The following is a 25,964-nucleotide window of genomic DNA, read 5'->3' as shown; positions in this document are numbered from 1 at the left end:
TGAAAGTGTTTATTCAAACACTGAAAACTTTTTCTCAGGTGGATTTGAGAATGACACATTCTTGCTTTCACAGGATGAGAGCAGTTTTGGCTAGTAGACCCCAATTGTCATGTTCACACCCATCATGTTTCCTTACAGTCTCTCAGCACTGAAAATACACACTTGAGTCAAACAACCTTTCGATGATGGAAATGGGGTGAACTGATTGTTCTCTGTGTGTTAAGTTGTGTAACCAAACAAGCCATTATGAACCTAGGTGTTCTATGAGACAAGCTCCTAGTAAGGTGTTTCTTCAGAATAGTCTCTTGATAGCGGCAAAAAATCGACCAGAGTGAAAGGAGAATCAGCACTCAAAGTGTTTTCCTCGGTGGGTTTTTAAAATGTCACATTCAAGTTTTCACTGTATTTAAGCAGTGTTTTTGCCAGCAGACTCCAATTGGCAGGTTCACACCAAGAATAAATCCAAGCAATGTCCCAGCACTGAAAACAGACACTTGGGTCAAACCCAACCTTTCCATGAAGGAAGTGGTGTGAAATGGTTTTTCGCTGGGTATTTAGTGGCATAACCATACAAGGTGTTCTATGAGCAAAGCCTGTAGTAAGGAGACACAGGCACAGTTTTTCCTTCAGCAACTTAACTTGCTTGCAGTAAAAATTGACAGTAGTGAAGTGAAAATCAGCACCCGAAGTGTTTTTTTAAGTTTTTCATTTCAGGGTGAAACCTTCTAGGATTTATAGGGTGAGCACACTATTTTGCCAGCAGTCCACAACTGGCAAGTACACTATTTTGCCAGCAGTCCACAACTGGCAAGTACACACCCAGCCTATTTCCTGAAAGTGTCCCAGAGTTTGAATTACTCACTCTGAACAAACTGAACCTTTCCAAGAGGGAAGTGGTGTGAAGTGATTGATCTCCGTGTCATGAGTGGCATATGCCTACAATGCATTATAAACCTAGGTGTTCTACATGCAGACCTCCTAGTAAGGAGATCCAAGTACAGTGTTTCTTCAGAAAAGGCATGCATTGGCCAGAAAAATTGACAGTTGTGAAGAGAGAATCAGCACCCAAAGTGTTTTTCTCAAACACCCAAAATGTTTTCCTCAGTGGGTTTGAGAATGACACATCTTGCTTTCACAGGATGAGAGCAGAGTTTTTGCTAGCAAACCCCAATTGCCAGGTTCACATCCAGCATGTTTCCTTGCAAGTGTCACAGCACTGAGAATACACACTTGAGTCAAACAACCTTTCGATATGGAAGTGGGGTATACTGGCTGATCTCTGTGTGATAAGCTTCCTAACCATATACTAGGCATTATGAACCTGGGTCTTCTATGAGAAGACCTCATATTAAAGCAACCCAAGCATGGTATTTATTCATAGGAGTCACTTGGTAGTGATGAAAAATTGACTTGAATGAAGGGAGAATCAGTACCCAAAGTGTTTTCATCAGTGGGTTTTGAGAATGTATCACGAGCTTTCACAGTATTTGATGTTTTTGCTCGCAGACCCCATTTGGCAGGTTCACACAGAATAAATCCCTGCAATGTCCCAACACGGAAAATATACACTTGGATCAAATCAAAACTTTCCACAAATGAACTGGTGTGAACTGGTTTTTCACTTGATGTTTAGTGGCATAACCATACAAGGTGTTCTATAAGCAGAGCTTATAGTACAGAGATGCAGGCAGTTTTTCCTTCACCAAAGTAACTTGCATGCACTAAATTTGACGATAGTGAAGTGAAAATCAGCACCCAAAATGTTTTTGTAAGTGGACTCAGGGTGAAACCTTCTATTATTTATAGGGTGAGCACACTGCTTTGCCAGCAGTCCACTACTGGCAAGTTTATACCCAGCGTATTTCCAGAAAGTGTCCCAGAGTTGAAAGGACTCATTTGGAACAAACTGAACATTTCCACAAAGGAAGTGGTATCAACCGATTGTTCTCTGTGCAGTGACAGCCTTAACCACACAACGCACTTTGAATCTAGCTTGTTCTTGGTGATGAGAATTCAGTAAGGAGATCCAAGCACAGTGTTTCTTCAGAAAAGCAACTTGCAGGTGATAAAAACTGACTGTAGTGGAGATGAAATCAGCATCCAAAGTGTTTTCCTAGGTGGTTTTGACAAGAAACAGTCCAGCATTCACAGTGTGACAGCAGTGTTTTGGCCAGCAGAACTCAAAGAGCAGGTTCACACCCATCATACTTCCCAACAATGTCTCGGCCTTGAAAATACAAACTTTGGACAAACTGAACCTTTCTATGAAAAAAGCAGTCGAACTGATGTTCTCTGTGTCGGGCATGGCAGAAAAATAAGCGCATTATGAATGTCAGAGTTCTGTGAGATGAATTCCTACTATGCAGATCGAAGTGCACTGTGTCCTTTAGTAGCGTCACCTCCTTGCATTAGCTGCCTGCAGTGAAGAGAAAGTCAGCACCCAAGCTCCTTCCCCAGGGGCGTTTGACAGTGAAACACTATTAGCTTGCAAAGGGTAAGAAAATGGCGTTGGCCTGCTGAACATAAATGGCTGAGGCACACCCCACATACTCCTCTGCTCTCTCGCAGCACTGGAAATGAACAGTTGGTACAAGACGAACCTTTGTATTTAGAAAATTATGTGAACTCTTCTCTATGTGGTAAGAGGCCAACCCATACGACACAGTAGGAAACCAGGTGTTCAATAAGCAGAGCTGGTAGTAAGGCCAGTCAGGCAAATTTTACTTTAGAAATACTACTTGCTTGCACTAAACATTGATGGTTGTAAACTGAGAATCAAAGTGTTTTTGTAAGAGGCTTCAGAGTCAAACATTCTAGCATTTACAGGGTGAGCACACTGTTTATGCCAGCAGTCCATAAATGGCAAGTTCACAAAACCAGAGTATTTCCTGGCACTGTCCCAAACTTGAATCTACTCACTTGGAACATACTGAACCTTTCCACAAAGACAGTGGTGTGCACTGGTTCATCTGTGTCATGAGTGGCATAACCCTACAATGTATTATGAATGCAGGTGTTCTCCTGATAGAGCTCCTAGTAAGGAGATGAAAGCACAGCATTTCTTCAGAAAAGTCACAGCCAGGTGACCAGTATTGATGGCAGTGAGGGATCATCACTACCACCCAAGGTGTTTTCTCAAACACCCAAAGTGTTTCCCTAGCTGGGTTTAAGAATAACTCATTCTTACTTCAACAGGATGAGAGCAGACTTCTTGCTAGCAGAGCCCAGTTGCCAGTTTGACACCCAGCATGTTTCCTTGCTGAGTCTCAGCGCTGAAAATAGACACTTGAGTCAAACAACCTTGAATAATGGAAGTGGAGTGACCTGGTTGTTCTCTGTGTGCTGAGTTGAAATAACCATACAAGGAATTGTGAACCTAGGTGTTCTAGCAGATGAGCTCTTGGGAAGGAGATCCAAGGACCATGCTTCAGCCAGAAAATTCACATGCTGCATCAGGAACTGATAGTAGGGAAGAAAGAGTGTTTCATGGTAGGAATTCTTCAGCACCCAGAGTGTTCTCCCAGGTGGGGCTGAGAGTGAAACAGTCCAGCCTGCCAGGCTCCTCTGTCCATGATGGGATTCTCCAGGCAAGAATACTGGAGTGGTTAGACACTCCTTTCTCCAGGGGATCTTCCCGACCTAGGAAATCAAACCAGGGTCTCCTGCATTGTAGGCAGATGCTTTACCAGCTGAGCTACCAGGGAAGCTTTTTTTCCTAAAAATAGTAAGTTTTTATATCCTCAAACACTACTGTAAATTGACTACATAAAAATAATCTTAAAGAAAATGGAAAAGAAAGAAAACTGAATTTTTGTTATGATTATTTGATAAACTAACTGGTGATACCGAGATTAGTAACACTCATATGTGAAAAGCGGTAATGTTTGAACAAAGTTTTCTGTAAACAGTTCAAAGAAAATAAACTCAATGTGCACCGAAGGATATCTTCTTTAATCAACTTTACAAAGATCAAAGGTGGTAGAATCACAAAGACATGCTTGAAACTTATCTTCCTCTCTCACTAATTGCATGACAATTTACTTAACCTCCATAAGCCCACTTCCCTGTACATGCAATGGCATCCTATCTCAGAGTTATTGTGAGGCTCACATAAAGTAATGTATGTGAGTACCTACAGCACAGTCTGCACCCAAAGCTGTTATTATCACAGTGGCTCAGTGTAGCACAACTGGATATATAAAAACTTTCATACAGAAGACCATTTGAGATTATTCTACTTGTGCATTACATTAAAAATGATTAGGGAAGGCTGATAAACAGATGTAAATTTTTTTTTTTTACACATTATGACTTTAATACACTTTATCTTGGGATTCATTTTTAAAGCAAAAGTCATCTCTGTTGGTTTGCAACCTCGAGTTTCCCGGGTGGAATCTGAGATTGGCCCCCACACAGGCAGGGTTAGGAGAGACTGAAGAAAGCAGCAGACCACTCCAAGTGGCAAGTTTAATAAGTAAAGGGGGGCTTATATAGGAAGCCTGTCCAGGGTGAGTGCATGATGAGCTGAACTCCCCTTCTGCCCTCCAGAAGCTTAAAAATTTGTATAGAGGCCTTAACTGGGTTCAGTCATGTATTGAGTTCAAGGAAGTCCCAATAACACATTGCTCTCCCAAGGTCACATCCTTGGAAGGGTTCCCACAGTGGAAACAGTAGGAAGAACATTCCAAGGACAGGGGAGACGGTGAGAAGCCTCCACTGCCTGGGTCGGCCCACATGCTCTCAATGACCTTTGCTGAAAGGTCTCCAACAATTGCCAAAATAAATTACACCATGTTATTTTCTTCTCAATAATTAAGGGTTCTAGAATGACAATGACATTATGAGATTATCGTCTATTTCTGCAGTTGTTGACACTTGGAAGATGCCAACTCTTTCTCCATTTCCTTCTTTTCTACAGAAGTGGTTGGCTTCTCTTACCCCATTTCTTCTAAGATCTTTTCTAAAGAAAAGACTGTGCATCAATTTCATTGCTTTTTATCCAGTAGTGTAATAAAAATTTTACCTTTATAATCATACAACTATTAAAAATCAGGATTTGTTTACTATTTCCCTCGATACCAGAAGTTAGACTTTTTCTAAATTCTCTAGAATTTCTCATCTGACTTAAGGGTTAAATTTCCTAGAGGCAAGAGACTTCCCTGGTGATCCAGTGGTTAAGACTGTGCTTCCTTCCACTGCTGGGGCTATGGGGTTTGATCCTTGGTCAGGGAACTGAGATCCCGCAAGCTGGGCAGTGAGGCCCTCCCCAAAGAAAGAAAAAAAAGTAAAGGATGAAAAAGAAAAAAAAAGTAAAGGGTAGAAAAAAAAAGTTTCCTAGAGACTAAACCTGTGAACAGGAGTGTTTTCCTGATGTATGAAACTCAGTATTGAAGAGTTCTTTTTCTAACTGTATATTTTAGCCCACTTTTTGAATATGTTTGAATGATCTCAACAAAATACCAAAGATTTTAAGCAGAATCAAGATTATATAATTTTTGAGTGTCCATTGATGAATATTTGGAATGCCTAGCAAAATCTAAGAAAAACATGACTTTAAATAAAATTTACTTGAATGATAATAAAACAACTCTCTGGCTAGCCAAATTCTGAAATCTCCCGCCTTAAGGACTTCTGATGACATACAGCAGGAAACACTTGGCAATGTCTGGAGACAGTTTTGGTGGCCACAACTGGGTGGTGGGGTGGGAGGGACATCTAGCGAGTAGAGGCCAGGAATGCTGATAAACATAAACTAATACACAGGTTGCTCCGGCATATTATTTGAATACACAGAATTTGAATACACAGAATTATTTGGCCCCAATGTCAATAGAGTGAAGAACCATGACACATGATTACCTTTCTGTATGGACTCCAAAACCTCATTGTTCAAGCTGCAGACTAAAATCAAAAGCATGGATGAAAGGATCCATCTTAATACCCTTTTCTTCCTTTTGATTCTTTTTGAAAGTCATGCATATCTTCAAATAATAAATATGCAAAGAACAGAGAAGCAAATCTGAACTCTAGTGCTTTTTCTAGTATGTGTCATGACGGACTATTTCTTGCTCCTCGATTTGGTCCCTTCAATCAGGATACATCTTCTTCATGAGTTATTATATTTGGGTTTAGAAAAACCTGAGAGACACCTGATTTTCTAATAAAGGCAGGCTCACATTCTCATTTGCTTTTTATTGCTAAAAATTGCCTTGTTTAAAACAGCTGTGTCTGAAAAAGGAATTCCAATGACCACTCAGGAGTCAGTGCTTATGAACGCACATTAATTCTCCAGTGATGTTCTCCTAACTTCCAAGCACTGTCTAGCAGAGACAAAATGCTGAACATGTTATAACAGAAACGGAAGCAAGAAAACAAATTAGGTACTAGTTTGCTTTTAGATTTCATAAGCCATTTCTTTCATTAAACACATTTTCGGACCTACAAATTTCTGCTTTTCTGAGATTCACTGGCAGATGGGGCTATGTCATTCAATTCATGGTGAGGACTATTAGATGTTCCTGAGGGTTGACTGGATAATTAAAGTGATAAACCAAATATGAGTGCTTTTATTCCATTTGCTCAGCATTAATAAGACCCATCATAAAAAGGGAAAATGGCATCAATTTAAAACCGCTCATTTGGTAAGTACCAAAAAGTTCCACATATGGAATGAGCAGTAAAGTATTCTGAGTTTCAAGGCTCTGGGTCCACAGTGGAAACAGATTCTCTCTTAGAATCTCATTTCCTTCAAGTCCTTGTAATTAGCTGTAATTAGCTAGGTAATACGGAGTTGACCCTTAAACACAAGGACTGGGGTGCTGACCCTCTGCATAACCGAAAATTGAATTAGCTGTTGAAATTCTTTTGCCTTTTCTTATTCCTTGAAGTTTTTCTTCTGTTGGAGACCTTGACACCTGGCAAGGGCCTTTGAAGACAGGAAGGCATTTTGTTTGGATTCTTGAAAGAAGCTCTTTGTTGACTATCCTACTAAAGTCATGAGAAAGAACCATAGGATTACCAAGGGAGAACTTTGGGATCTTCAAGGATCCAAATACCTACAATAAAAAGGGCAGTCCTGCTTGAAATGTTGGGGAAAGGAAATACCTTATCTATATTACATCTCATTTATTCCTCACAAAACTCTAACAAGATAGATACTATCTGCATATTACATGTGAGAAAATAGCTCATTTGTCAAAAGGCAATCATGATTTGGACACAGATTTACCTGACTCAAAATTTCCTGCTCCTCCTCTTAGCCTTCTGCTTTGCCTCCAGGGAAAGTTTCAGGCATCTTGACCTGTGCTGAACAAAGTAGCCACTAGTCAAATGGGGCTCATCTGAATTAAGATGTGCCATAAAATATATTAGAAGCAATGACAGATATTTTCTTGGGCAGAGGATGAGATGATTAGATAGCCTCTGTAACTCAGTAGACACAAATTTAGGCAAACTCAGGGAGATAGTGGAGGACAGAGGAGCCTGGAATGCTGCAGTCCATGGGGTCACAAAAACTCAGACATGACTTACTGACTGAACAACAACATAAAATACACAATGCATTTTGAAGATGTACTATAAAAAAGTAAAATGTCTCAATAATTTTAAAATATTTGTATCATACTTGAATGAATGCTTTGGATGTATCAGGTTAGATGATGTGGGTTATTAAAATTAATTTCACCCATTTGTGTTTTAATGCAGCCACTAGAAAAAAAAACTTAAAATTACCTATGTAGCTCACATTATGTTTCTATACAGTAGCACTGATTTTGATCATTTCCACTTAGGTTCCCAGAAGTGAAATTGTAGGATTCCAAAGAGAAATTTTTAGGAATTTAAAACATCAAAATGCTACACTCAATCCTTCTGTTTACTGTCTTCTGAACTTAATAAACATGGATCTTTAATTCCCTCTAGAGAAAGCACTCTGTCTTACACAAGTTGAATGGTCATCCTATGAACCTACAGAGGGACTAGAGCATCCCACGGTAACTAATGAAGTAAGCCATTATCAATGATTTTGTGATCATGTTTGGTACCTCCCTGAGTCAAAGCAGTGCTGTAAATTCCTTGAGTCATTTCAGGTAGGGTGAAGATGGCACATGTTTTCATCAGGAATGGAGAACTGATGCAATTTCATTTTGGTATGGGACCTAAGTATTGAGAAGGTAACAGGCAGGAAGGCCAGGGGTCTCCAAATAGAGGAAAGAGGCTGTAAGTGCCAGACATTTTTATCTCTCTTAAACGGCAGGAAGAAACAAACCAGCGATCTGTTTTTCCTTCTCTATACACATTTAAAAGGAGGTTTCTCTTAACATTCTGTGTTGCCATGACACCTGGTCTCACCTAAAGCTAACTACTCTCAAACTTCGAGTTAACCAATACATTTCTTTTTCGTATGGAAATGTTGTCTTAAGCTATGTTAATGAACCCCAGACTCTTATCTTCAAGTTGGTTCCGCCAAACGGCCTAACTTACTTACTCAGGTATTGTTCCCCTAATCGATGTAAACAGAACTATTTGTTGGTATTCTGCCCTTCTACAAGATTCAAGTCAATCGTTTTATGGCCTGGGATGAATTATCTGATGCCATTCTAAATTTTATGACATTCCTCTCATTTCATTAACAGACTGTGAGTGACTATATAACATACAGCTAAAGACTAGGAGGGGGGTACTCTTTTGCCCCCTTCTGATGCCTATGTCAGAAGCTTTCTCTATACTTTAATAAAACTTTATTACACAAAAGCTCAGAGCGATCCAGCCTCGTCTCTGGCCTCAGATTGAATTCGTCTCCTCCGGAGGTCAAGAATCCCGCGTCTTATCGTTCAGCAACAACCTTTCAGTATTAGACCAAGTTTTACTTCTCTGAGCCTCTTTTTTTTTTTTTGCCCCTCCTCTGGGCCTCTTTTGATCATGATCTTCTAGCATAGTGGTAAATGCAATAATAGATGCCAATGAATAGAAACAAATGGATGCCTTCACGTCCATAGTATAAAAATGCTAAATCCTTTCACTGTTTTAAGTTGTGAGCCAGAACAAATGTTTGGGCCCTGGAGAAGCACATTTAAGATTTATAAAAGCAAAGTTAACTAATTTCATTGTGGGTCACTGTCCCTTGAACAATGACAAAGTCACCTCTTCCTCAAGCACATAGTTACAGTTAAGCCTTGTTATATGCAAAACAGATTTTATTTTTTAAAAAGTTCTTGAGATAAATTCTGTAAGACTAACGAAAATTTTGTTTGCAAATGGATTTATTTAGTCTTCTTAAAGGCAACTGGTAAACACAGGTAATAAATAAGGAGTTGACCCTTAAACACAAGGATTGGGGTGCTGACCCTCTGCATAACTGAAAATTGAACTTTCTCACTGTAACTGTATCTGTGGTTCTGCATCCACAGATTTAACCACTGCACAGGTTGTGTGCATGTAGGCATGCGTGCTCAATTGTGTCCCACTCTTTGCCAACCCATGCACTGTAGTCCACCAGGCTCCTCTGTCCATGGAATTTTCCAGGTAAGAATACTGGAGTGGGTTGCCATTTCCTTCTCCAGCACCGGTTGTGTAGTACTGCTTATAAATGGACCTGCACGATATAAATGTGTGTTCAAGGGTCCACTGAGTAGTGAAAAGCATGATTAGCGCACATCATCTGTGGACTGAGGAGTCAGAAAATACTAAGGAGAGTATCAAATCCCTTTGTTGGGACTTCCTGGCGGTCCACTGGTTAATAAGACTGTGCACTTCCAATGTGAGCAGTGTGGGCTGGATCCCTGACTGGGGAACCAAGGCCCGCAGGCCATGAAGCACTGCCAAAAAGAAAAAAAAAAAATCACTTTGTTATATACCCGAAATATATAATATTTTATGTCAAGTATACTTAAAAAAGAAAAAATAATAAAAATAAAATTAAAAAACCACCAAGGAAGGTATAAAGGAAGCAAATAATACAAGTTCCATCCTCAGGGTTGGAAGGGATTTCTCTAATATGTATAAGTTTTCTCCCTAGGACTGGCTGAGTGATTGAAGACTGAAAAAAAGGGAGAAGTCGCATCTCATTTTCTTAGAAATAAAGCAGCTCCTTTGGAGTCATACTCATAGGGAAAGCTTATATATATAAAACACGAATGCAACTCATTCCCACATAAGAAAGGAGCCATAGGCTCTGTGACTCAGGTAGCCTCGTTTAGCAGTCTAACGGGGTAGTTGGTACTGTCATTTCTATCAGCTATACCTTGTCATTTGGCATCACTACATTAGGTCAGATTAAACAGAAATCAACCTTTCACTTTCTGCCGAAACTGTTATATCAAAGGTATTGACACTCTGAAATAGAGTTATCTTCTAGCCAGAGATCATAAAATAACCAAAGCTCTCCTAAGTCTTAAAAACACTGTCACAATGATTCAGTTTATATGTCATCTTTAACTTTTCTGAGATGATCCAATCTTGTTTTAACCTAAAAACTGCCACATATATTTGATTAAATAACGTTGTTATTTAGTTTAAGGTAACTGGGTCACATGGGCTGGGTCAAAAGAGTCAAATACCTTGGTGGACATTTAAAAAGTATAACCATAGAGGGAATTCTCTGGTGGTCTAAGTGGTTAGGACTCTGAGCTTTCACTGCCAAGGATGCAGGATCAATCCCTGGTTGGGGAACTAAGATCCTGCAAGCCCCGCAGCACAGCCAAAGAGAAAAAAATAAAATAAAAACTCTCTCTCTATATATGTTTATATACACACATACACACACATATACATTACATATAACCAAAGCAAAGGCCCATTAGTTCAGCTCCCTTTCCCCAGTGTGTTAGTTCTGGTGCTGAGAAGTTGAGAGAGAACTCTTTTGTTTTAGTCACAGAAGGGCATAGGAACAGGAAGCTGCTGCTGGAGAGACACAAAGCTAAACAAATGTATGCTGGGTAGACAAACGTTATGAATCCAAGGAAGATACACACAGGTACAAGAATTATTCATGCTCTTTCTTGGTAGTTTAAAACCTTTATTATTATTTTTTTTTTAGAATATTTATACTTATGCTCTTGTTGTTATCTACAATGTGGCTTTTAAAAAAACGCCTGAGCCACTTTGTGGTTCTTGCCCCAGTAAAATCATCTTAGAATTTCTTTTCCCTTGTCACTTTGACTTTGTGTGGCTTCTATAAAATGAGGATCCTGGAAAAGAACCCTTCCTGTGACCCTGGGAGATGAGGTGAGCAGGACCAGACAGGTAAAACTAGCTGGATGGCAAATAGGCTACGACTACCTGGACCAAGGTATAGTTGTGCATATGTCTTAAGCGTCATGCTGACTCACCAGAATGAGGATTATGTAGGCTGACCAGGGTGAGGTAGGAAGGTCCACAGGATTGTGTGGATTGTGGAAGGAGAGGCAGTATATAACATTTGTAGATTAAACATCTATGGTTCTATGAATAAAAAACGAAGATCTAGGTTTCTCAATTTTTCTTTAAACTCATGAAGATTCAAGTCACTAATAGGTTCATTCTTATGGTTTATAGTGAAAGCAAATGGCTATGGTGATGCAGAAAAGACATCTGAACTGCACCAGTATATTTAAAATTTTTAAATGAAATTCTGAGTTACCTGACCTTATAAAAATATATGTTGATATACTAAACACTCCACAAAGCTCTAGGATAGGGGATATTGTAAATGTAAAAATACATTTCTCTTGGATCAGCACCAAAAATATTAGTTTTCTGTACAACCTCTGACAAGTTTTTCAATATAGGCAAGTTAAAATGATTTGGTAAAAATCACAAACGCCATGGAAATCATTAAAGATAAATCCAAACAACTTTCAAATACATTTTGACATCAAGGTCAGGCAATTCACTTGGAGGGATAGTATTCTGAGTACCACTGAAATACTCTCTTAAGACTTTTGATGTCAATTTTGTACAACGGGGATATTTCATATCTTACACAAAGCAGGCACTCGGACTTAGAAACTTAAGAAAATTATTAGAACTGTTATTAAGACTGAGGTGAACAATTTGTGCAGCCTTCCACAATTTCAAAGAGGTAGTGATAGATACCGGTCCTCCTGGCGATGTCAAATGCCGTTTCCTCCAGGCTGTTCTTCAGACCTGGCTTGATGTAGCGGTTCATCAGGAGGAGCTCCAGGGTGTCTTTGCTGTCTCCGTTCCCAGCGGCAAGGTGTAGGGGTGTCAGGAGGCCTTTCGTTTGGGCGTTGATATCTGCATCATGCTGCAGTAAGAAAGAAGCCACTCTGGCATTATTCCACTTACAGGCACTGTGCAGGGGTGTCCAGCCATCCACGGTCACCGCGTGGACATCTGCCCCGTGTGCAATCAGCTCTCGGACCACATCCAAGTGCCCACTGTAGGCTGCTCGGTGGAGTGGTGTGTACTTGTCTTCATCTTGAGTGTTCACGTGGGTAGCCCTTTCTGAAAGCAGTCTCCGCACTGTGGTCAGCTGAGAAGAAAACAGATCTTTCAAAAACCCAACATGAAACAAAATAGTAAACAAGGAACACGAAATGGTCTAGTGGTGTTAGACTTAAGTTAAATGAAAACTTCCTTATTAGTAGATGACTGTAAAATAAACATAAGATTTCTTTTGGGGAGGAGGACAACTGATTTAACAATGAACAAGTCAGCGTTAATTATAAATTCTTTTGGGTTTTTTCCCCTCATAAACTTGATTTTATGAATGTGATTCTCTAAAAACCAATCCATATGTTTACTCCTGGTCCAATTAAGGCTTACTGCACTAAAGCTACAGTTAGGTGAACAATACAGGCTAGAACCATGTTTGATATGTTTCATCTGTAAAGAAAACATAATAATGGAACATTACGTTCTGACCTTTTGGTAGTAGGATTATCACAGCAATATGCACGGTGTATAAAACTTTAAAACATAAACTTTTATTAGTAGAATACAATGCTAACAAGGAAATCTAGAGATTAAGAAGCTCAATTCCTTCTAACTAAAATAACCTCAGACACCTGTTTTCATGAAGTGATTTTTTTTTTCAGTTTGGTCTGAGGACAAAGCGAGCTTCAGGGACAGGTTCTCTGGCTTCCAATCTAGTAGTTTTCTACTAAATTAAGGTTTCTTTTTTAACTGTTCTTTTCTCTTTTTTTACCCGATTTTTTTCAGCAGCCCAAAGAAGCAATTTGCTTGGATCTTTTTCCATTTTTTTTTCTTGCAGTTGATACCACTCTTCAGTTTCTTCATCTTGCTCCTCATCTTCATCAGAATTCCCTACCCAGAGACTTTGGGTACCAGTGGGAATAAGGTGTCCATGTGTTTCCAACAGTTCAAGTTGGTTGAAGTGTTCAGAAAAGTCCAAGGAGTTCTCTGGGTCTGGTTTTTCAGGATTTACTCTCTCTTTTTCCATTTTTACTACTATTTTAAATATAAATCATTTCAAACACCAGGATATAAATAATCTCTCCAGAGATGATTATGTCTGCTTTGTTTTATTCATCAAGATCTGAAAACACAAACACAAAAATTAGGAGCAAACCAGTAATTCAAGCTTTATTAATAGCATAAATAAGTCTTGCAAACATACACAAATATTGTCTAAATTTTTTGGTGTTTATTAATACTCTTTATATTCGTCAAATATTGGAGCTGACAGATTTCAGTTATCTTTATTTTTAATGGCCTAATACTCATTTTTATTGTTTTCTTCTACTAAGTCAGTAGTTACGACTCTTACTTTGAATCTATTGGTTTAGATACTATAAGTATTATACTAACAGTTAATTAATGCTTGAAGTTTTAAAATTATAACTAATACAATAAAAATGAGAACATTCACCATTTTTAGAAACTAGACACATAGATGCTATAGAAGAGAAGCAAAAATTTGTAGTTCCTAAAAACTACTTCCAAGAATCAGAGATTTTTAGAAATGGAATATCCCCCAGAGGACACATGTCCCAATCTCTCATCAATGCAGATATCTTTACCATGACATCTATAATAATCATCCTCTTTCTACTTGAACAATTCTGGCTTAGGAAAATTCATGGCTTTAAAAAGTAGTCCTGTTTACTGACAGACAACAATTGTTCTTAGTTGGGTTCTTGTTGTGAAACATGATTCTGGCTGTCATGCACTCCTTCACTCAACAAAGATGAAAAAACACCTGGCATGTGCTAGTCTCTCGGTGTTATGTGCTTGGGCTTGGTGGCTCAATCATGTCCAACTCTCTGCGACCCCCTGAACTGTAGCCGGCCAGGCTCCTCTGTTTAAGGGATTTCCCAGGCTAGAAATCCCTGGAGTGGGTTGCCACTTTCTTCTCCAGGGGATCTTCCCAGTGCAGGGATCAAACCTGCTTCTCTTTTGTCTCCTACATTGGCAGGCAGGTTCTTTACCACTGCACCACTTGGGAAGCCCGCCAGTCTCTAGGTACTGGGATTCAATAATGAACAAGATCCATGTCGTAACCTCATGAAGTTTACCATCTAGTTAGGAAGGCTGGCAAAAACAGCATTAAGTACTATCATAAGACTGTAACCAGATACAATGAATATACAGGAGACCCATAATTAACCCAGTCTTATGGGATTACTGAGGGCATCCCTAGTGGCTCAGCGGTAAAGAATTTGTCTGCCAATGCAGGAGACATGGGTTCAATCCCTGGGCTGGGAAGATGCCCTGGAGAAGGAAATGGCAACACACTCCAGTATTCTTGCCTGGAGAATCCCATGGACAGAAAAGCCTGGTGGGCTACAGTCCATGGCTTTGCGGAGTTGGACATGACTTAGGGACTAAAATACCACCACAAGGGATTACAGAAAGCTTCCTGAAAGAAATGATATTTATTCTGCTAGGTTGCCATAAAAATTTATAAACAACATCAGTTGAAAGAGTTATGCAGGGGGGCAGTCCCAAGATGGAGGAATAGGATAGGAAGACCACCTTCTCCCCCACAAATTCATCAAAAGATCGTCTGAATGCTGAACAACTTCCACAAAACAACTTCTGGACGCTGGCGGAGGACACCAGGCACCCAGAAAGGCAGCCCATTCTCTTCAAAAGGAGGTAGGAAAAAATATAAAAGAAGAGAGACGAAAGAGTTAGGGACGGAGACCCATTCTGGGGAGGGAGTCATGAAGGAGAAGTTTCCAAACACCAGGAAACCCTCTCACCAGCAGATCTGTGGGGAGTTTCAGAATCTCAGAAGGCAAGATAACCAGGAGGAAAAAAAAAAACCCAAAACCCACAGAACAGGTGCCTAACCACAACTCCCAGCAGAGAAGTAGCCCAGATGCTCGCATCAGCCACTGGGGGCTGGACAGGGAGGCACAGGCTGCATGCTTAGAGTAAGGACCGGGCCTGAAGGCCCCGAGGACAATCTGAGGGAGTTAACGTGAGACAGCAGCCCAAACTGTGGGATAGCCAGAGAGAGAGAGAGAGAGAGAGAGAGAGAGAGAGAGAGAGAGAGAAAACAAGAACTTTCCTGTGAAAGGCTATAATTTAATGTGTAGCCTGGCCCGCTCACAGAGCAAAGGATTGAGTGATCACCAAAGGAGAGCTAGCCAGCTGCATACAGTCCCCTCCCTGCCAGAGGAAGAGAGGCAGCTGGGTGACAGCCAGAGCCAGAAGTCAAGGAGCTGCTCCAATCTCGGCCTCAGAGACCGGCATCCTCCACAAAACTGTGAGCAGGCCCCCACTTGTTAACCACATCTTCCTGGGATCCTGGATGGTTGACATCTGCCAGGAGAGTTGCAGCCTGAGATCAGCTCCCCAGAGGAGACACATGGCACACCTGAGACTAGAGAGGTGATTAAGACACGTGGCCCACCTGGGAGAGTGCGCTGGCCAAGCACCTGGTCGCCTGAGCTGCTCAGACCTGGGAAGGGCACAAAACGCATGCCCAACAGTCTGTGCCCTTGCAGAGTACCCCGAGTACCCGAGAACCTGAATCCGAGTGGCTTAGACCTGGGAAGTGCATGAAACCCAGGGCCCGCTTTGGACAGTGCCCTGCAGAGCACCCTGCATCCTGAACAGTGTAGAACCAGAAAGCACACACCATGAGCTTGGGCAAACCCAGTGTGGTCCATTCACTGCGAGCACTCCCCACACATGCCAGTGATATTTGCAGGGTTCCTCCCTTCCCAAAACACAACTGAACAAGTAAGCGTAAATAAGTTACCACCTTCACCCCCTTGTGTCAGGGTGGAAATTAGACATGGAAGAGACTTTCAAACAGAGGAAGCCAAAGTAAACAAAGAAGAGGGACCTGCTCTGGAAGTGACAAGTGCAACAGATTAAAACCCTGCAGTTAACATTGACTAAGCATTGGAGGGGGCCTATAGACTTTGAGAAGAAGTGCAAGCTGGAACAAGGAACTATCTGAAACTGAACTGACCCCACACTGCCCACAACAGCTCCAGAGAAATTCCTAAATATATTTTATATTATCACTTTTTAATTTTTTAAAAAATTTAAGTTCTTTATTACTTTAATTTTCACTTTTATAACCTACTGCTGCTGCTGCTAAGTCACTTCAGTCGTGTCCGACTCTGTGCGACCCCATCCCTGGGATTCTCCAGGCAAGAACACTGGAGTGGGTTGCCATTTCCTTCTCCAATGCATAAAAGTGAAAAGTGAAAGTGAAGTTGCTCAGCCATGTTCGACTCTTCGAGACCCCATGGACTGCAGCCTACCAGGCTCTTCCGTCCATGGGATTTTCCAGGCAAGAGTACCTACTATTACCTTGCAAAAAAAAGACCCTATTTTAAAAGCAAATTTCATATATATATATTTTATAATTTTTGTGATTCATTTTGTTTTGTATTTTTAATATTGTATTTTTGAGAGTCTAACCTCTACTCTATGTTTAATCTTTGCTTCTTGGTATTTTTTTTTAATCAATTTTGTACCTTTAAGAATCTAATCTTCAGTATCCATGTTCACTTAGGGTTGTGATTACTGGCTTGATTGCTCTCTCCCATTTTGACTCCCCCTCTTCTCGTCTTGGTCACCTCTATCTCCCTCCTCCCTCTTCTCTTCTCTATGTGAACCTCTCTGAGGGTTCCAGACTGTGGAGAGCACATAGGGATTTGATTACTGCCTACACTGCTCTATCCCCTTTTGTCTTCCCGTCTTCTTGTCCTGGTCACGTCTATCTCCCTCCTGCTTCTTCTCTTCTCCATGTAACTCTGTGAACCTCTCTGGGTGTCCCTCACTGTGGAGAATCTTTTCACCATTAACCTAGATGTTTTATTATCAGTGCTGTATGGATGGAGAAGTCTTTAGGCTACTGTAAGAATAAGACTGAAAGCCAGAGGCAGGAGGCTTAACTCCAAAACCTGAGAACATCAGAAAACTCCTGATTCCAGGGAACATTAATAGACAAGAGCTCATCAAAAGCCTCCATACCTACACTGAAACCAAGCTGCACCCAAGAGCCAACAAGTTCCAGAGCAAGACATACCATGAAATTCTCCAGCAACACAAGAACACAGCAAAAGCAGAGAGAATTCAGCATCACCAAACCAGCTCTTCAACAAATGCTAAAGGATCTTCTCTGTCAGGAAACACAGAAAAGGTTTATAAACTCAAACCCAAAACAACAAAGTAAATGGCAACGGGATCATATTTATCAATAATTACCTTAGACGTAAATGGGTTGAATGCCCCAACCAACAGACGAAGACTGGCTGAATGGATACAAAAATAAGACCCCTATATATGCTGTCTACAAGTAATCCACCTCAAAACAAGGGACACATACAGACTGGAAGTAAGGGGCTGGAAAAGATATTTCATGCAAAAGGAGACCAAAATAAAGCAGAAGCAGCAATCTCACATCAGACAAAATAGTCTTTGAAATAAAAGCCATGAAAAGAGACAAAGAAGGACACTACATAATGATCAAAGGATCAATCCAAGAAGAAGATATAACAATTATAAATATATATGCACCCAACATAGGAGTGTCTCAATACATAAAGCAAATGCTAACAGGTATGAAAGGGGAAATTAACAGTCACGCAATAATAGTGGAAGGCTTTAATACCCCACTCACACCTATGGATAGATCAACCAAACTGAAAATTAGCAAGGAAACACAAACTTTAAATGATACAATGTAGCAGTTATCCCTAATTAATATCTATAGGCCATTTCACCCCAAAACAATGAATTTCACCTTTTTCTCAAGTACACGCAGAACATTCTCTGGGATAGATCACATCCTGGGCCATAAATCTAGCCTTAGTAAATTCAGAAAAACTGAAATCATTTCAAGCATCTTTTCTGATCACAATGTGGTAAGATTAGATGTCAACTACAGGAAAAAAAACTATTAAAAATACAAACATATGGATGCTAAATAACATGCTTCTGAATAACCAACAAATCATGGAAGAAATCAAAAAGGAAATCAAAATATGCATAGAAACAAATGAAAATGAAAACATGACAACCCAAAACCTATGGGATTCAGTAAAAGCAGTGTTCATTGGAAGGACTGACGTTGAAACTGAAACTCCAATATTTTGGACACCTAATGAGAAGAGCTGATTCATTTGAAAAGACCCTGATGCTGGGAAAGATTGAAGGTGAGAGGAGAAGGGGATGACAGAGGATGAGATGGCTGGATGGCATCACCAACTCAATGGCCATGAGTTTGAGCAAGCACCCAGAGTTGGGGATGGACAGGGAGGCCTGGCATGCTGCAGTCCACGGGGTCGCAAAGAGTCAGACATGACTAAGCGACTGAACTGAACTGAACTGAAAAGCAGTGTAAAGGGGAAGGTTCATAGCATTAGAAGTTTACCTCAAGAAACAAGAGAAAAATCAAATAAATAACCTAACTTTACATCTAAAGAAACTAGAAAAAGAAAAAACGAAGAACCCCAGGGTTGGTAGAAGGAAAGAAATCACAAAAATTAGGGCAGAAATAAATGAAAAAGAAAAAAAGCAGACTATAGCAAAAATCAACAAAACTAAAAACTGGTTCTTTGAGAAGATAAATAAAATAGACAAACCATTAGCCAGACTCATCAAGCAAAAAAGGGAGAAGAATCAAACCAACAAAATTAAAACTGAAAATGAAGAAATCACAACAGACAACACAGAAATATAAAGGATCATAAGAGACTAGTATCAGCAACTCTATGGCAATGAAATGGACAACTTGAAAGAAACAGATGAATTCTTAGAAAAGTATTACCTTCCAAAACTGAACCAGGAAGAAATAGAAAATCTTAACAGATCTATCACAAGCACAGAAATGGAAACTGTAATCAAAAATCTTCCAACAAACAAAAGCCCAGGACCAGATGGCTTCACAGGTGAATTCTACCAAAAATTTAGAGAAGAGCTAACAACTGTCCTATTCAACGGTTCCAGAAAATTGCAGAGGAAGGTAATCTCACAAACTCATTCTATTAGGCCACCATCACCCTAATACCAAAACCAGAAAAAGATGCCACAAAAAAAGAAAACTACAGGCCAATAGCACTGATGAACATAGATGCAAAAATCCTCAACAAAATTCTAGCAAACAGAATCCAACAACATATTAAAAAGACCATACATCATGACCAAGTGGGCTTTATCCCAGGGATGAAAGGATTCTTCAATATTTGCAAATCACTTAATGTAATATACCACATTAACAAATTGAAGGATAAATGAAGGATATGATTATCTCAATAGATGCAGAGAAAGCCTTTGACAAAATTCAACAACCACTTATGATAAAGACTCTCCAGAAAACAGGCATAGAAAGAACACATCTCAACATAATAAAAGCCATATATGATCAACCCACAGCAAACATTGTCCTCAATGGTGAAATATTGAAAGCATTTCCTCTAAAGTCAGGAACAAGACAAGGGTGACCACTCTCACCACTACTATTCAACATAGTTTTGGAAGTTTTAGCCACAGCCATCAGAAAAAAAAAAAAAAAAAGAAATAAAAGGATCCAGTTTGGAAAAGAAGTAAAACTCTCACTGTTTTGCAGATGACATGATCCTCTACATAGAAAACCCTAAAGACTCCACCAGAAAATTACTAGACCTTATCAATGAATATTGTAAAGTTTTAGGATACAAAATTAATATACAAAATCCCATGCATTTCTATACACTAACAATGAGAAAATAGAAATGAAATTAAGGAAACAATCCCATTCACCATTGTGACGGTGAATAAAGAATAAAATACTTAGGAATAAATCTATCTAAAGAAACAATAGACCTACATATAGAAAACTATAAAACCCTGATGAAAGAAATCAAAGATGACACAAACAGATGGAGAAATATACCATGCTCATGGATTGGAAGAATCAATATTGTCAAAATGGCTATTCTACCCAAAGCAATCTATAGATTCAATGCAATCCCTGTCAAGTTACCAACGGTATTTTTCACAGAACTAGAACAAATAATTTCACAATTTGTATGGAAATATAAAAAACCTCAAATAGCCAAATCAATCATGAGAAAGAAGGAAGAATGGAACTGGAGGAATCAACCTGCCTGACCTCAGACTATACTACAAAGCTACAGTCATCAAGCCAATATAGTACTGGCACAAAGACAGAAATGTAGATCAATGGCACAAAATAGAAAGCCCAGAGATAAATCCACACACCCAGGGACACCTTATCTTTGACAAAGGAGGAAAAAATATATAATGGAGAAAAGACAATCTCTTTAGTTGTGCTGGGAAAACTGGTCAACCACCTGTAAAAGAATGAAACTAGAACACTTTCTAACACCATACACAAAAATAAACTTAAAACGGATTAAAGATCTAAATATAAGACCAGAAACTATAAAACGCCTAGAGAAAAACATAGGCAAAACACTCTGACATAAATCACAGCAAGATCCTCTATGACCCACCTCCCAGAGTAGTGGAAATAAAAGCAAAAATAAACAAATGGCACCTAATTAAACTTAAAAGCTTTTGCACAATGAAGGAAACTATAAGCAAGGTGAAAAGATAGCCTTCAGAGTGGGAGAAAATAATAGCAAATGAAACAATTGACAAAGAATTAATCTCAAAAATATACAAACAAATCATGCAGCTCAATACCAGAAAAATAAATGACCCAATCAAAAACTGGGCCAAAGAACTAAACAGACATTTCTCCAAAGAAGACATACAGATGGCTAAGAAGCACATGAAAAAATGCTCAACACCACTCATTATCAGAGAAATGCAAATCAAACACACAATGAGGTACCATCCCACCCTGGTATGAATGGCTGGTATCAAAAAGTCTACAAATAATAAATGCTGGAAAGGATGTGGAGAAAAAGGAACCCTCTTACACCATTGGTGGGAATGCAAACTAGTGGAGAACCACTAGTGTTCTCCAGCCACTATGGAGAACAGTGTGGAGACTCCTTCAAAAACAGAAAATAGAATTGTCATTAAACCCAGCAATCCCACTGCTGGGCATACACACCGAGGAAACCATAATTGAAAGAGACACATGTACCCCAATGCTCATCGCAGCACTGTTTACAATAGCTAGAACAGGGAAGCAACCTAGATGTCACTTGGCAGATGAAGGGATAAGAAAGATGTAGTACATATACACAATGGAATATTACTCAGCTATTAAAAAGAACACATTTGAATTGGTTCTAATGAGGCAGATGAAACTGGAGCCTATTATACACAGTGAGGTAAGTCAGAAAGAAAAACACCAATACAGTATACTAATGCATATATATGGAATTTAGAAAGATGGTAACGATGACCCTAAATGCGAGACAGCAAAAGAGACACAGATGTAAAGAACAGACTTCTGGACTCTGTGGGAGAAGGCGAGGGTGGGATGATTTGAGAGAATAGTTTTAAAACATGTATATTACCATATGTGAAATAGAAGACCAGTCCAAGTTCAATGCATGAAACAGGGCACTCAAAGCCAGTGCGTTGGGACAACGCAAAGGGATGGGATGGGGAGGGAGGTGGGTGGGGTATGGGACTGGGGAACACATGTACACCTGTGGCTGATTCATGTCAATGTATGGCAAATCCACCACAATATTGTAAAGTAATTAGCCTCCAATTAATATAAATTCATTAATTAAAAAAAAAGTTGTACAGCATATTAAAGTTCAACTAATTAAAGAAAATTAGTATAATAGATATTTTAAAAATATTTCTCAGCTTCCTAATTTGTTGAAATCTTTTTAGTCATTTAAGACTCTTCCCAGAAGTTGTCTCTCTCTTAAGTCTTTCTTGAGCCTGCATATTAGATCTCTCTAGTTTCTCTTGTTTCTTGGTGATACATACTGTCTTATCACTAATTTTATTCTTGTTTTAGCCTCTAAAAAGACTGTGAGCTTAAGGATAGGGACTATATTTAACTTACATTCATGTCCGACTTATATACAACAAGCATTAAAACATTCATATAATTAACATGATTAAAGTGCTATCACTTGATTTTGCTTGGAATGGATTCTGAGAAATAGAGTTACTCATACTCCTAAGATACAGATTTCTTTCTACCTAACTTTCATGAGTTTTAATTGAGTGAATCCTAACGCATTATTGCAAAAAAGTAGAGGAAAACAACAGAATGGGAGACTAGAGATCTCTTCAAGAAAATTAGAGATACCAAGGGAACATTACATGCAAAGATGGGCTCAATAAATAACAGAAATGGTAGGGACCTAACAGAAGCAGAAGATATTAAGAGGTGGCAGGAATACACAGAAGAACTGTACAAAAAAGATCTTCACAACCCAGATAATCATGATGGTGTGATCACTCACCTAGAGCCAGACATCCTGGAATGCAGTCAAGTGGGCCTTAGGAAGCATCCCTACGAACAAACCTAGTGGAGGTGATGGAATTCCAGTTGAGCCATTTCAAATCCTGAAAGATGCTATGAAAGTGTTGCACTCAATATGTCAGCAAATTTGGAAAACTCAGCCGTGCCCACAGGACTGGAAAAGGTCAGTTTTCATTGCAATCCCAAAGAAAGGCAATGCCGAAGAATGCTCAAACTACCGCACAATTGCACTCATCTCACACACTAGTAAAGTAATGCTCAAAATTCTCTAAGCCAGGCTTCAGCAATACTTGAACTGTGAACTTCCAGATGTTCAAGCTGGTTTTAGAAAAGGCAGAAAAACCAGAGATCAAATTACCAACATCTGCTGGATCATTGAAAAAGCAAGAGAGTTCCAGGAAAACATCTATTTCTGTTTTATTGACTATGCCAAAGCCTTTGACTGTGTGGATCACAATAAACTGTGGAAAATTCTGAAAGAGATGGGAATACCAGACCACCTGACCTGTCTCTTGAGAAACCTGTATGCAGGTCAGGAAGCAACAGTTAGAACTGGACATGGAACAACAGACTGCTTCCAAATAGGTAAAGGAGTACTCCAAGGCTGTATATTCTCACCCTACTTATTCAACATATATGCAGAGTACATCATGAGAAACGCTGGGTTGGAGGAAGCACAAGCTGGAATCCAGATTGCCGGGAGAAATATCAATAACCGCAGATATGCAGGTGACACCCCCCTTATGGCAGAAAGCAAAGAACTAAAGAGCCTCTTGATGAAAGTGAAAGAGGAGAGTGAAAAAGCTGCCTTAAAGCTCAACATTCAGAAAACTAAGATCACGGCATCTCGTCCCATCACTTCATGGTAAACAGATGGGCAAACAGTGGAAACAGTGGCTGACTTTATTTTGGGGGGCTCCAAAATCACTGCAGATCATGATTACAAGCATAAAAGACTCTTACTCCTTGGAAGGAAAGTTATGATCAACCTAGACAGCATATTAAAAAGTAGAGACATTACTTTGTCAACAAAGGTCTGTCTAGTCAAGGCTATGGTTTTTCCAGTGGTCATGTATGGATGTGAGAGTTGAACTATAAAGAAAGCTGAGCAGAGAAGAATTGATGCTTTTGAACTGTAGTGTTAGAGAAGACTCTTGAGAGTCCCTTGGACTGCAAGGAGATCCAACCAGTTCATCCTAAAAGAGATCAGTGCTGGGTGTTCATTGGAAGGACTGATGTTGAAACTGAAACTTCAATCCTTTGGCTACCTGATGCGAAGAGCTGACTCATTTGAAAAGACCCTGATGCTAGGAAAGATTGAGGGCGGGAGGAGAGGGGGAAGACAGAGGATGAGATGGTTGGATGGCATCAGGGACTCAACGGACATGAGCTTGAGTAAATTCCAGGAGTTGGTGATGGACAGGGAGGCCTGGTGTGTTGCGGTTCATGGGGTCGCAGAGTCACAACTGAGTGACTAAATTGAACTGAATGCATCATTATATTTTAATACTAGTGCCAAGAGCATTTAAATCAAGTTTAAATCTATCACTCATGACCAATACCTTCTCTGGACCTATTACTTTGTTGCACAATGCAGTGTTAGTCACTGAGTCATGGCCAACTCTTTATGACTCCATGGACTGTAGCCCACAAGACACCTCTGTCAATGGAATTCTCCAGGCAAGAATACTGGAATGGGTTGCCATTCCCTTCTACAGGGGATCTTCCCCACGCAGGGATAGAACCTGGGTCTCCTCCTTTGCATGTAGATTCTTTACCATGAGTCATTAGGGAAGATCCTATGCACAAAGAAAGGACTGCACTAAGGAATTTTCTAAGATAGTTCAGTATTTCAGATCAGTCAAGAGACCCTATCAAAAAGGTTTTTATATTCTAATATTTTCACTTTTTTCTTAAACTATTCTCTGATACTTACAACGCAATATACATCTATTCATTAAACACTTAATACTAGTAAATAATGTAAAGTTCACATATTAATTACAGCATCCATAGTAACAATATTGGGGCTTCCCCTGGTGGCTCAGCAGTAAAGAATCCACCTGCAATGCAGGAGACTCAGGAGAGGTGGGCTCGATCCCTGGGTCAAGATCTCCTGGAGGAGGGCATGGCAACCCACTCCAGTATTCTTGCCTAAAGAATACCATAGACTGTGGAGCCTGGCAAGCCACAGTCGCAAGAGTCGAACAGGACTGAAGCTACTGAGAGTGTAGGCATAGCACAGCAACATTATAGCACAGATCTTGTCCCCTTACTCTCCTTTTTATAAAAACTCTTTTTAAAATTTGAATTTACTGTTCCAGGTAAAATAAATTACATACAAAAATTTCTTAATTAATTTAAAAAGGCAAACTCTGCTGCATCTCCCTGATTCAAGATTTAAACAGTCGATCAAGATTTCTACTTGATGATATTGCAACAGGAGGAACTAGGTTATGTTTTTTAAAGATCACATTCCACGAATTATGTCAACTCTTAGACAGCTCAGCGACAGGTGGAGCCATAAGCCCCATTAGACAGGCGAAGGCGCTGAAGTTTATAAAGATTAAAACAACTTTCAATGGAACTAAAGGCCCAGATTTTCTAATTCAAAAGTTTCACATTATTATTATTTTTTTATGCACTGTCAGCACAAAGCAATACAAGTGTGCTGAATCTCTGGGGTCCACGGAGACAATCAGGAGACACAGGGAAAGGCTTGTTAGCTAGAGGCCGAATGTTCAGTCTCTGGGGAGGGTAGTCAGAGAGAAGGCCACCAGTTCCGACCCTCCGGCACTGTCCGATCACTTCACAGGCCCAGGAGGCGCATATGCGGCCTTCAAAACCTCTAAAGCCCGAAGAAACCGCTCTAGCCCTACCGAGGACCTACTTCGCGGCCGGGTTTGCAGAGCTCACCACAGGTCCACAGGCGCCCGCTCCTTTCGGTTCAGGAGCTCAAAGGTGGCGCCAAACGACCAAAAAGTGTGACCCCAGACGAGAAAGAGCTACCCACCTCGGAGTCGGAAAATCGCCGCCGGGAACCTCGCTTCCGGGTTCTGTCTCCTCGGCTACTCAGGATTGGCTCCTGTACGAGGGCGGGGCCTCGCGGCAACTTTTCTTGCGACCTCGCGGCACTCGACAGCCAATGAGAGCAGTTGAAGCG

At 40.0% G+C, this 25,964-nt stretch overlaps 1 protein-coding gene across 10 annotated transcripts; it reads right to left on the bottom strand.

Annotated features, from left to right (window-relative positions):
• On the bottom strand, positions 1 to 25,956 carry ANKRD49 (ankyrin repeat domain 49). Of its 10 annotated transcripts, none has more exons than XM_061142975.1 (5): positions 25,815 to 25,956; positions 13,148 to 13,498; positions 12,073 to 12,472; positions 7,229 to 7,305; positions 1 to 3,639 (listed from the first exon to the last, which is right to left on the bottom strand). In XM_061142975.1, exons 2-4 carry the CDS (start codon positions 13,400 to 13,402, stop codon positions 7,256 to 7,258), a joined length of 705 nt encoding a protein of 234 aa, XP_060998958.1. In that variant the 5' UTR covers positions 13,403 to 13,498; positions 25,815 to 25,956; the 3' UTR covers positions 1 to 3,639; positions 7,229 to 7,255. The 10 variants fall into 10 exon arrangements, with proteins under 10 accessions (XP_060998958.1, XP_060998968.1, XP_060998930.1 ...); XM_061142985.1 differs by lacking the exon at positions 1 to 3,639 and adding an exon at positions 3,931 to 4,960; XM_061142947.1 differs by lacking the exon at positions 1 to 3,639 and adding an exon at positions 6,173 to 7,055.
• Between the last annotated feature and the right edge of the window lie 8 nt (positions 25,957 to 25,964).

The sequence above is a fragment of the Dama dama genome, chromosome 1, assembly GCF_033118175.1.
Source record: "Dama dama isolate Ldn47 chromosome 1, ASM3311817v1, whole genome shotgun sequence".
NCBI classification, from domain to species: Eukaryota; Metazoa; Chordata; class Mammalia; order Artiodactyla; family Cervidae; genus Dama; species Dama dama.
This window is presented reverse-complemented; position numbering and strand designations above follow the sequence as displayed.